Below are 13009 nucleotides of genomic sequence, written 5' to 3'. Positions count from 1 at the left end.
AGACACAGAAAATTGGTCGGAATAAAGGATTTATTAATAAAATGAATATCTTGACAAGAATTTGTTAAAAGTAAAATGTAGAACTATAAAGGAAAACAAGATTATTTCAGAATTTGATGAAGTTGTATTAGTCAAACATCTGACAAGAGTGTCAGACCTGGAACGAAGTAAAGGATTAGCTTACTTAATAAGACTTAGTCGAGTTACATTTTAAATTAATGTACGAGTACTTTACGAATGGATTTGTTCAATACGCACATGACGCTTTTGATGATTTAAAGCCAAGTGAATAGAAAAATTAAAGCACGTAAGTAAATAGAAAATATAAAACTGAAATGTGACCATACATAGTCATGTACGTGTATATAATGCACAACAAAACTTAATTCTGTCCAGTTATTAAGTTTTATTATCATCATAAGGTACTACCATAGAAATGATGAAGAAATAAACGAATGAAATAAATTCCTGTGTTTTCTTTTATCGATTCATAAAAGTAATACTGACAGTCATTGAAAAAGTGACAAGCTGTAGATACTGTATTGAGATGTTTTACTTTTTTTTAAACAAATGTTACTGTTTGCATAGTATAGCATAAAGTAACCATGTAAGGCAATATTAACACGAGACCCAGCAAATGAAACTATGGTGGCTGATTTGTGCCATTCGTGTTTTCGCCCCGCGACCCCGCCAAGCGAAAAGTCGAAAATTAACAAGTTAAAATGGCGGGGGCGCGCAGCGAAAACACGCTAATTAGCGAGGGCGCGGGGCGAAGTTTAATAAATAAAACTTCGCCCCGCGGGGGCGCGGAGCGAGATTTAAGAAATAAAACGGCGGGGGCGCGGAGCGAAAACACGCTAATTAGCGCCCTCGCTAATAAGCGTGTTTTCGCTCGGCGCCCCCGCCATTTTAACATGTTAATTGTCGACTTTTCGCTTGGCGGGGTCGCGGGACGAAAACACGCTAATTAGCGAGGGCGCGCGGCGAAGTTTTATTTATTTAACTTCGCCCCGCGCCCCCGCTAATTATCGTGTTTTCGTCCCGCGACCCCGCCGTTTTATTTCTTAAATCTTGTTCCGCGACCGCGCGTGCCCTCGCTTATTAGCGTGTTTTCGCTGCGCGCCCCCGCCATGTTAACTTTTCAATCTTCGTTTTTTCGCTTGGCGGGGTCGCGGGGCGAAAACACGAATGGCACAAATCAGCCACCATATAAAACAGTCATTCCTGCTTGCAAACATAAAAGTTTATGAACAAAGTGATTGTTAGTCACTTTTTTGCGTTTAAATTAATGATAATACTGACGCGAGTCGCCCATTAGAGTTTCCAGAAGCGATTTTTAGTGACTGTATATTACGCCGGCTTTCAGTTGCCTTTGTCCGAAAAGAAAAAAATCGTCTACAGTTTTCAAATTTAAAATATATAATTTACATATCTTCAGACTTATGTCTGTGTACAAATATTAACCAAAGATTTATTTTGTAATCAACTTTGTTTGCTACCGTAAAATGTTATCTTATCGTTTTGCAGTATCACTTAAAATATCTATATTGTAAAGTTAAACATGGTCAAACAAACGGCAATATATTAGGCATACACTGTTAAACACAACCAATAACTTTATCAATCTTTAGTGTTTTTGAAATACATTTTGTGAAATGTGGGCCAGATTTAATCAAAAATACTATTCTTTAAATCTTAACCAATGATATTTTAGAAATAATAAATATAAAAAAAAATGTAAAGGACTATCATAAGTCGGTTATGAATCCAATCGGCTCCAAATTTACGAACCCATACTATAATAAAAGTAATTTACGCGAAACAAATTTTGAACTCACTTGGCGTGAAATTCACTACAGCGTGTTCCGCCTTTAATTGAAAAATAATTAATTAGCTTGAGAAAAGGAAGTTTTAATCTTTGATGGATGTCACTCTTTAAATGACATTTTGTATCTCTGGTAGTTTTGGATATAATTAGAAATAACCATGAATACGTAAACCGCAATCAATGCTCATAATTTTATAGCACATCTCTTAAGTAAAGTCCAGCCTCGCACACCACGACTAGAGGATGCTGGGATATCCATGGAAACAATACAATTCAAATAATAAAAGCCAGTTGTAAAAACGAATATATTAAAAAGGCAGGATAACATACCATATTTCAAAATATCTTAAATCTTTTGATATTCACTTTCATGAAATACAAATTACCGAAATTATAAATATGAGCATTTTAAAGAAATTAAAAAAAAAAACTTTTTAAAGTTCTTTTTGAATAATCATGCAAACTTTCTTTCCCACGCATTGTTTTTTCTAGTTTCAGTCTTTTGTTCTTTATGAGTTCAAACAATCTTAATGAACTTTGCAGGATTATTTCGATTTATTTATTTTACTACAGTATGTTTCCCAAAGACGAACTTATTTACTGGTTATAAGTTTGTTATTTATCCCTAAATTTGGCGATAATCTATTTTTGTATATGGCTCGACATACCAACAGGATAAGTGTATAACAAATCGTTAGATTGACTCAATTAATCATAAAAAGGATAAATAATAATTTTAATTATGTTAATAATATATCGATTTGTTCATGCAAAGAAGCTATTTTAAGATAAATATGAGCCACTTCATGACAAAACCAACATAATGGGTTTGCGACCAGCATGGATCCAGACCAGCCTGCGCATCCACGCAGTCTGATCAGGATCCATGCTGTTCGCTTACAAACCCTATTACAAGTAGAGAAACTGAAAGCGAACAGCATGGATCCTGGTCTGGATCCATGCTGGTCGCAAACCCATTACGTTGGTTTTGTCGTGACGCGGCTCATATTTAGGTGCAAATCTAAATAAAATGGAATCTTGAAATAGGGTTCAGAGATAGCGAAAATATCACATGCAGTTTCCTTTTAACAAACATAACAGACAATATATTTCAAGAGCGATTAAACAATATTTTAGGAGGAATGTTTTCTGTCATTAACAAAAATAAAGAATATTTACATGTTATTATTATTTATTCTAAACAAACAAAGCGATGAAATGAATTAAGTGAAACTACCATTAACAGACATTATTTCATAGATGGCATTTTTCAGTTGGAACAAAACAAAAATTCAAGCAATCGGTTTTGATATAACACACATGTTATTTATTCAAATAAATGAAATCAATCCGTACATATGTGAAGAATCGTATGTATGCTAGACATTTGTACACTCATAAATCTTTTCAGAATAATTAAATACGAAAGGACAAATGGAAAGTAACTTAATACGAAATGTTCTCATGTGATTATAGAAACTATATTTCTTTATTGATTTAATTTATACGTTTAATACTTAGGCAGATAGTACAAAGTGAGAAAATCAACATAATGACCCTGTCAAAATCCAAAGATTTTAAATGTATTATTTACTTATTTAAATTATATCGACTATCTTTGGTTTTACATTAGTTATTTCTCAATAGACCGAAATATCGAATTGGTTAGCGGTTTGGCGTCATTACCCGTGCAAGACATTTGCAAAGATGAATTTTTGCGGCATTGTTTCTCGCTCTTATACGAAGCGACAACATATAACATGAAAGGGCATCAACATATCTGTTCTGATGTTCCATACATTGCCCTAATAGATTATATGCTGTTTCTTTGTGTCCTAAGTTACGCTCTGTATTAATAGCATGAGTCAGTTTTCTGAGTGCATTTTGCTGTTCAAATGGCTTCTGTAGATTGCTATATGTCTTGTATTGAAGGTAGTATAGATAAGGAAGTGAGTCAACGACAGCACAATCCATCCAATTATTATCCCAAAATGTTCTAAATGGAAGATCAGCTGGTATTGATCTAAACAGTTCATATTGCAGTTCATGAGGAATGCAATAAATTTCACTACGGAAGAAACATACACAGAATGCAATTATAGATTTCGCTGCTTCCACATCGTATTCTTTAGAAATATGGCCAAATCCTTTTCTTATCCACGGCCTCTGAAAATCATAGCATCCACAAATAGGTTCAGTAATATGTACTCTATATTGTTGTTCAATATCACAAAGAAGTGCCTCGGATCTAACCATATCTCCTGTGCAATATATCATTGACGCAAATTTCAACTTGCCAGACGCAACATCTGAGTTAAGTCCTGACTCAAACCAAGCAAAGGCTTCGGGCGAAATTCTATCATTATTCTGAATATTGCGTGAGGCCAACAAACTACCAATTAATGTACAGTTTAATGGGGCAAGAAGTTTACAGGCTATTTTTGCAAGCACATCTCCATTCCTATAATTCTTTATCAAATATGACAATGTCTTTAACAATGATTTCGTGTTTAATTTTAGAATATCGTCCTTTGAATTATAAACAAACGTTCTGTGGTAATCCAAAATGTCACTGGCAGCATTAAGTAATAAAACATTTGTACTTGCTCTAACGAACTCGTCACGAGGTCGAATGCAATGACGTGATTCATCAATCATGTTAAGCTTAGCCTGAAATCTTAGACCAAGCTGATCAAATTGAATTCCAAATAATGAGGTATCAACACATGGTAATAACTTTGATATACGCTGAAGTAACTGATGTTTTACTCGAGGAGACATTTTTCCTCCCATCAAATTGTTTCTACGAACAATAAAATGTGTACAATATCCACAACGTAAGCATTGGCTTCAAGTAAATAGGCAATAATTCAATAGGTTTAAAAGGTTATCCATGTCCCATCTATATCTAGGTTTACTTACTATACAGTAAAACAAAACTGTTTTACACATAAAACTTGAGACATATTTTTCATCTTCCAAATTGATAAATGTCTTTGCGATCATTTTCATCAGGATGTAACATCTTAATTGAGTGATATTCAAATTAAACATCAAACAACGTTCAACCAACGAAGTAGAGATCCTCCATTCAAAATCACTGTTCTCGCTTCCTTTGTACCCTACCCCAACAACAAAACATTTAGCAGACCTTGAATAGAGTTTCATTTCTTCGGTTGGCCAAGGACAATCATCCAGTTCATCTAGACCACGTTTAGCTAACTCTGGCATCGTTTTAAAAGAAAATGATGATACATTATCACAATCTAAAACTCCAGGAACTCCTGTTGACGCAAGGGAAGGTCCTTGCCTTTTTCTACCTTCAATACTTATATCATCTAGAACTGTATTCTTGTGCAATATACGACCATTCAAGTCCTTGACAAAATGATTCCCGTCCTCGATTGTTTCTGGGAGTGGAGCGTCTGCTCTAAGTTTCTGTAACAAACAATATCCAGGGGGAATTGTTTCATCCTGTATCATTAAGAAATTACTCAAAATTGGAGACCATTCTGACCAGTTTCTTATTACAGTGAATTCGTCATCTCGGCTGATGAGAGTATCTGCATCGGACTTTAATCCGGGTGTTGTGCTGCCCTCTGACCTGCTTCCAAAATTATAAACACATGCATTATCACTGGTAGCCCGTAAAGCTATTGTAGACATAGTTTCGTCCAATAGAACAGCCTTCCTCATCTTCATTATCATTTTCTCATTAACACCTATATCGTCTAGGACTTCGGACAGCTTTATTGACATGCTACGGGAATAATCTGGGATGTGATACATTCTGGAAAAAGTAAATATTGAATTTAGATATACATGTTAATATATGACGATGTATAATTATAATGAAAAAATCTCTTACACTGTCATCTTTAAAAGTAAAAATGTAAATTAAAAATTAGAGTACAATAATCATTCTGCTAGATCTTATTCCGTTGGATCTTCTGACGAAGCGGTTGGTTTTATTTGCGTGACTAATGAGCTCGGGCATAGAGTGTTATGATCATTTGTCTCTGACCACTTATTTAGAAATGTTATATGATAAATATATTGTCGGTCATTTGTTGAAAAATTGGTAATTACTGGTAAGTTATACAGAAAAGCCGGTTTGGTGGACCACCTGCCGAATGATCACCAGATATGTGTTAATATCCGCCTATATGGTCTTTATCAAAAGGCAATTCTAGTAACTATGCTTAAAAAATTATTGCTTTGAATATTATTAGAAAGACACGGTGTTAAAACTTTACAACTAGAATTGTATTATTTTGAAAAAGGCCAAAAGCCGAAACGTAAATATACATAAGTAAAATTAGAGTTTTTATTTAGCATAAGTGAAATTAGAGTTATTTATACTGTTAATGCAAGTGTTGTACCACGTGACTAAGACAGTATAAAATCTGGTCACATGATCTATTTTCTAAATAAAATAAAATCATAAAAATCATTACAATTATTGTTCGGGGTAATAAAATAAATAACACATGGGTTTGTAAGTTACAGCAGGGTCTTTCAAATTTCTATTTGAAAGACCCCACCCCGTAAAATAACGCCTCGGGTAACAGTTATTTCCACGGGATGATATCACAAACCCATGTGTTATTTATATACTAGTAAGCCCTTCGGATTACATTAGTGATAAACCAGTTTATAATTAGCAATTTTACTTTAATTCCCATTCTTTACTTTTGCATATAATTCTACTACTTAATGATTATATTAGAATGAAATCGTGACCTACCTTAAAAGGTTGATTTAAGTCCTTTGAATAAGATTGTTATTTCAATCAAGTTTCAAAACGGACCTTAAACAATCAATTAAGTGACATAAGTCTTGGTTATTGATTAGTTAAAGTGTTAACCATGACAAATATCCTGCTATATTTCTATATCAAATATATTACATGCACGCTATAAAGGTTAAATTGATTTTAAAGGTTGGTAGACCAAGCACTATATCTACATTTCACACATGGGCGACGCCAAACTGATTCAACGTGTTAAACTATCTCCAGATGATTTCAATCTAAAATGATCTTTACCATATATATTGCTTAGTAATAAATCAAACAAGTCTACTCATTAGTGAGGACTTTCATCTGGAATACCTTAACATAACAATGGCAAGATTACTTGTAATTTGCCTTAGTGCTATAATGTTCCAGTAGAAAAACATTTGACAAAATTATGATAATATAAAACGTATACACGTAATAGAAATGCATGACAGGCATCATTAACATTTTTATCAAGCTGATCGTTTGTTATTTTCAAAAATTTAAGTTCTCTAAAGAAATTAATGTAAGAAACATTGCAATACATACCTCAGTTTTGGTGTTTAAAAGAATTCTACTAGATGCCAGGGGATAAAATCATCCAAGTCATTTATGTATCAAATATAACATGAATATATATGAGAAAGTTAAATATGTACACACATAGAAATAACATATTGATGGTTTTAATAGCAGTTTTCGTGACAAGTCAACCATATACTATCCATCAAATTATATGTATCTCAATCGACAAAACTTCGTGTTTTAATATTGAATAATATCTATGAGTATATTAAGCACATACATTAGAACAATGCCTTAAATATTCTAGCATTTACATTTGTGTTTCATGCAGAAAATGGAAATACCAATAACTTTTATGCTTGCTAAATATAGACAATATACAATGTATTGCGTGTTGCTGCAAACTAAAAATATTACAGGCGAATATTTTTCTAATGATATACATCAATACAGGGATTCCTCTTTCTGTAAAATTATGTTTGATAGTACAGTGTGAGTAAAAACTCCATTTATTTTAAGAATCAACCGAAACTACAACAATCTATGTCCAATGATTTTAGATGAATTTTAGATCATACTGGAATTAAATTGTTTGACAAAGGAGTATGTTTAGCCTCCATTTAATCGCATGCAAATGAAGATTCTCGAAATAACAATTTTATATTAACAGTATTCTGATTAAACTTTTCATCTTATGAAATAAAAGAATTACTATAAATATTCGTTCACGATAAACATGAGCAATAATAATATACATGCATTTATCATGTGGCGAGCATATAGCACCAGTGCAAATTACTTTTTAAACACAGATCTTAAAATTTACATATGTACACTTTCATTGTCAGTTGAAGTTTACACTAATCATTACTCAAGTGATTACACATACGTATTTATCAACCGAGTCACCTAGGAAAATATAATTGAAAATCAGAGATAATTCACACTTTATTTTAAGAAAATCCCTTCAGTATTTAAAAGATTTTAACAAAATATCTTAAAGGAAAAAAATATTATAATTTATGGTGGCATATTTCTGCCACCAGATAACCATATAACTAACTAGTTAATTAAGAGGTTAACTAGTTACGTAACTAGTTAACCTCTTAATTAACTAGTTAGGTATCAGGTTAACTAGTTACGTAACTAGTTAACCTCTTAATTAACTAGTTAGGTATCAGGTTATCTGGTGGCAGAAATATGCCACCATAATAATTGATTTGAACATTTGTAAATAATATATCGGGTATGTTTAAACCTATATTCGCCCTCATGACTCACGATAATTGATGTGTGTATAAATCTACTCGAAAAACATGTACTTAATATTTATGATGAATTAAATGTAAGACATAAACATTTTCTTTCCAAATATTGCAGAATTATAACAATTTACAAACCCCTCGATACTGGTTTTTTTCATACTTACGCACAAGTCTTGAACTCGTCAGGATAAGGGAACGCTTCTAGATGTCTATAATTGTTGCTTTATTTTAACTCTCAGTGGCTAGAGTTATTTTGGTTATTTTGTAAAAGTTATTTAGTATGGTTGACCCATAAATTTTGAGAGAGAGCTTGTCCGACGCGAATATATAATCACGGTGTTACGTTTTATTCAGCTGTTCATTTTAAGGGTATACAGACGAACTGAAATTACAAAGAAAAAGAGGTGAATATCACCCAGTTTGTATAATTGTTTATCATATTGAGCTTTTTTAGACAAGAAACAACGCAGCATGTTATTGTAACTATTGACATTCATGTATTCATTGATGTTTTAAATAGGCAAAATTCACTATTTTTGTAATTAATCCTCACGACATAAACAATGTAAACCAAATGCAGAAAACTAAAGTGTGGACATGTATTATTGATTGTTGCTGAGAGATACATATGTTTATATTAAATATGAATTTATTAACTTAAGTGTGTTATTACAGACTTGAGTGTGTGAGAGCTTTTGATTGTGTCACGCGATCAGTGTAATGCTATCTTTCAAAGACGGAAGATTACTTTGTTTCTGAGGCAGTGTGCCTGTAATATGGCCATTCTATTCTTACATAAATCAAGATACACTATGATCATGTTGATATACAATTAAACGGGAATGTGATACAAACAATATTAATACATTAAGGGTATAATTTGGCCTATAACACAATACTGTTTGCTTATTCTTCCGCTACCTATTCCCACGAAAATCACTGCTTAGAAAAAAGATGAATAGAAAATAACTTTGACGAAACATGGAAGCAGAGTCTGTAAATAAGACCCCATCTTTATATCTGTCAAACGTTTTTTTCATTATAAACCTACAAACTTGGATATATATTCAGTCGATTAAAACTTTGACACTTTAGTTCTAAACTTTAAGCAGTTGCTTAACATTTACATTTTTTATATCATTATATGAAACATTATAATAATTTTGATAAAATATATTTAATCTACCTATCTACCCTATTCAAACTGTCATATATGGTGGTGGTGGTAGGGAAAACAAAGATATTATTAACGTTGGCCTTGAATATCTCCATCTGACAGTAACTTTTTAAAGCCAAGATAGCACGAAACAATGAAGCTCAGAGTGTGATTCATCTCAGGGAGCCAAAAACAAACCCAAAATCAGGGAATTCTTAATAAACCTGTTTTATTCTATAACTCTTCACATTGTACTAAATATTCAACCATAAAAATGAAAAAAAGAAAAAAAAAAAAAAAAAAAGAATTTATTCCACCTCTGTTTAATCTGATTACACTGTTCTTCAAAATGGATCTCTTTTCTTCATTTTTTTTTCGTATCTGATATTGTAATACACATCAGAAATAAAAAGAAATCATGACATTACGCCTTGTCTTTCACTTGTTTCAGATCAGTACTCTTCGTCTATCTAATTTATTTATGAAACACAATCAAATGTTTCCGAATTATCTCATGAAATGTTATAATAAAAACACATACAAATAGTGTCATTGTTATATTTCAGCATTTCAGCATAGGTTTCCCCAAATCATAGGTATTTTTATGTACAAAAATTTTATAACGCTAAAATGCAAATTGCAAAACAAAACGGCGCTAATGTCGAAAACACTGACTTGAATGCTCTGTGCAAATGAATAAACTGTAGTAATGTGGAGTTATTTAATGAAAAAAATAAGTAAATGGGAAACTGAAAGTAAAATACTATCTAACACTATCTAATACTATTGTGACTTGTTCCATAACAAGACCGTGTCAATAGAACAGTAATGTTTAGGTTATACAAATTTTTCTCCAGTTGTATAACCATAGCAACCGCATTGTCCAGATGACATGCATAGTTCCATATAGTCTTCTGTCTACATACCAATTATTATCTTGTATATCTTGTTTGTATATTTGGAGTTATGACAGAATCCAGATTTGTAGAGTTTTAAATGTTTTTAACCATATCTATAACTATAACATAAAAATGAAGTGCATATGATCTTTTCTTTATACGATCCTCTACCTACATACCATTTATCACCATCAGTTATATGACAGGATCAAGGTTTATTCGGCCTGTCAGAATGACGAACGGGCAGACGGACAGGAGGACGAACAAATATAAAGATCCGCGTGGTTTGCACGTGGTCCTGTATCAAGTGTCATCAACCTAGCTTTAGCACTTTTTGGGTTATTATTAGATCCAGATTTCTTCGCACGAATTGAATGGTGAACTAACGGGAGGTTCACATTCTCCATGTGGTCCTCTTGCCACATTTCAATAAACATCAAGCTTTTAAAACTTTTTAAGTTTGCTAAATATGCAGATTTCTTCGGACGAACGGAATAACGGACGGACAAAAGAAATAACATAAATCATAAACATATCAAATAAAATGTGTTTTTCTCGTTTTTGTAAAACTACAATATGTATTACTTTTATTCCAAAATCCTGACAAAGGGGTTAAAAAGTTGACATTTTAAAGTTAGGTTCATAAGGTTGCTGAGGACTTTTTCCGTAGCGAAATTAATTAATGATAGTGATAATAAAAAAGCAAATAAATATCTTAAAGAAATTCGTTAATGGTTAAGCTAAGTACCTAGAAGTAGCATAATAAGCTTATACTCGTAAACATCACAATAAGTATGTTACTTCATGTCTTGTACTATATAATTACTTTGATTGACAGATCCTTAGATTTCAAAGGTGCAAATCAATAATCAACAAGTTAAATGTTGATGCTGCACATCAAAGACGCCGCAAAATGATATGAACAGTCAATCAGCAATGAACATCGTTTTCTATTACAGTTGACTATTCGAAGCATAAATCATTTTTTTCTCTATGTTCTTGGTATGTGCTCGTTGTTTAATAATAAAGTTGCATATTTTTGTGAAAAAGTAGAACCTTAGAAAATGACAGGTCTGAAATTCTAAAATGTTTGTCTGTTGCGACAAAGACTGAAATGTCTGGTCGAAGCAAAATAAATTGGATAACAAATGAAATTGAAATGATTGGTATACTTAAAATAAATTCGAGGCAATATGTGCCGAGAATATACCCATTGAAATATTGGAACGAATTGCATAATGTTCAGGATAAACTGTTCTGCAGTCATCTCCCCTTACAGGCCTTTGTTGTACTTTCTTAACGGTTGAGAGAGAACCGCCTCTCTGATAGTGGGCGTGGTTTAGGCTTTGTAACTTGTAATTTAATGATTCGACATGTGATATTGATCAAAGTTCTACCCCGTCAACGAAGAATAAATGCTAGCATATGGAGCATAATATCAAATTTAATATGACAATTTAAGGCGGAGCCGAACTGCAACAGAGGCGAAGCAAATGAAAAAAGTGACACTGCCTCAGTTGTCACCTCTCTCAACGGTTAAGGTTTAGAATGATCGACTATAGACTGGCTCATTGGCACGTTGTTTATTATGCAGATAAAATTAGATAATGATAAAAAGAATATGATATTCAAACATGGCACTATTCACTTCAGTTAAACGTTAATTCTAATCCCTTAAAGCTATATGACACGTTGTACATCATAAAAGCTTTTTTTTAGAAAATTTAAAAAAAGTGTGATTTCGTTAAAACAAAAAAATGCACAAAATCAAGTCTAAAATTTCCCCCATTGCTGTATGGGCAACTGCATATCTACTAGACGCCAAATGTAAGCGGCGTCTAAAGTATCATTGCATGAATTTAATGCTTATATATTTTGTGTGCATTATATACTTTTAGTGATAGTATAACACCATTTTCCTGTGTTTTATTCAAATTTGCATAGACCAAATCTGTTGTGATCGCAATACTCATCTCCCCATTGTCCATTTGCTTTCGTAAATAAGACTATACACGTCGGATTAAGTTCTTTTGAATAAGGTTGTCCATAGCTCCAGTTATCATATCCGTCAATTAACCGTGATCCATCCCATCATCTGAATTTGTCAATCAATCCGCCCATACCAGATCCACCTATCCAGATCCCGTGTTGGTCTATAATTGTAACGTTCAATTATGCTTATTATAATTATAGGTAGAGTATACATAGAAGATAGTGAATAGAATGAATATAAAATTAAATACTGATTTTATTGAACGTCACGTCAAAATATATGCACGGCCGTGCAATACCTTTTTTGACGAAGTCGTAAAGGCGGCACGGGTGTGTAGTAAATGGCTTTATTTTTTCCCGCGACGTGCATTATGTGATAAAATGTGTTATTCACCTGTTACTCACATGTATAAACATAAAATAACAATTTATAGTTGTAATGTCTTAACTGGTAAGGATTTAGTGTATCTAAGAATTTAAATGTAATTCTAAATGACAACATCAAATATTTGAAGAGAGACGGCCAACTGAATTTGCTTTTTATTTATTTATTTATTTATTTAT

At 32.6% G+C, this 13009-nt stretch overlaps 1 protein-coding gene across 4 annotated transcripts; it reads right to left on the bottom strand.

The window, feature by feature from the left end:
* Positions 1-3050: 3050 nt before the first annotated feature.
* LOC132742577 (uncharacterized) lies at positions 3051-7448 on the bottom strand. Of its 4 annotated transcripts, none has more exons than XM_060731020.1 (2): positions 7158-7448; positions 3051-5618 (listed from the first exon to the last, which is right to left on the bottom strand). In XM_060731020.1, exon 2 carries the CDS (start codon positions 4619-4621, stop codon positions 3494-3496), a length of 1128 nt encoding a protein of 375 aa, XP_060587003.1. In that variant the 5' UTR covers positions 4622-5618; positions 7158-7448; the 3' UTR covers positions 3051-3493. The 4 variants fall into 3 exon arrangements, with proteins under 4 accessions (XP_060587003.1, XP_060587005.1, XP_060587006.1 ...); XM_060731023.1 differs by lacking the exon at positions 7158-7448 and adding an exon at positions 6576-6920; XM_060731021.1 differs by lacking the exon at positions 7158-7448 and adding an exon at positions 6576-6919.
* Positions 7449-13009: the final 5561 nt, after the last annotated feature.

The sequence above is a fragment of the Ruditapes philippinarum genome, unplaced genomic scaffold, assembly GCF_026571515.1.
Source record: "Ruditapes philippinarum isolate M1 unplaced genomic scaffold, ASM2657151v2 ctg544_1_1_1_1, whole genome shotgun sequence".
Taxonomy (NCBI): Eukaryota; Metazoa; Mollusca; class Bivalvia; order Venerida; family Veneridae; genus Ruditapes; species Ruditapes philippinarum.
Note: the sequence above shows the minus strand (reverse complement) of the source record. Positions and strands in the feature narration are given on the sequence as shown.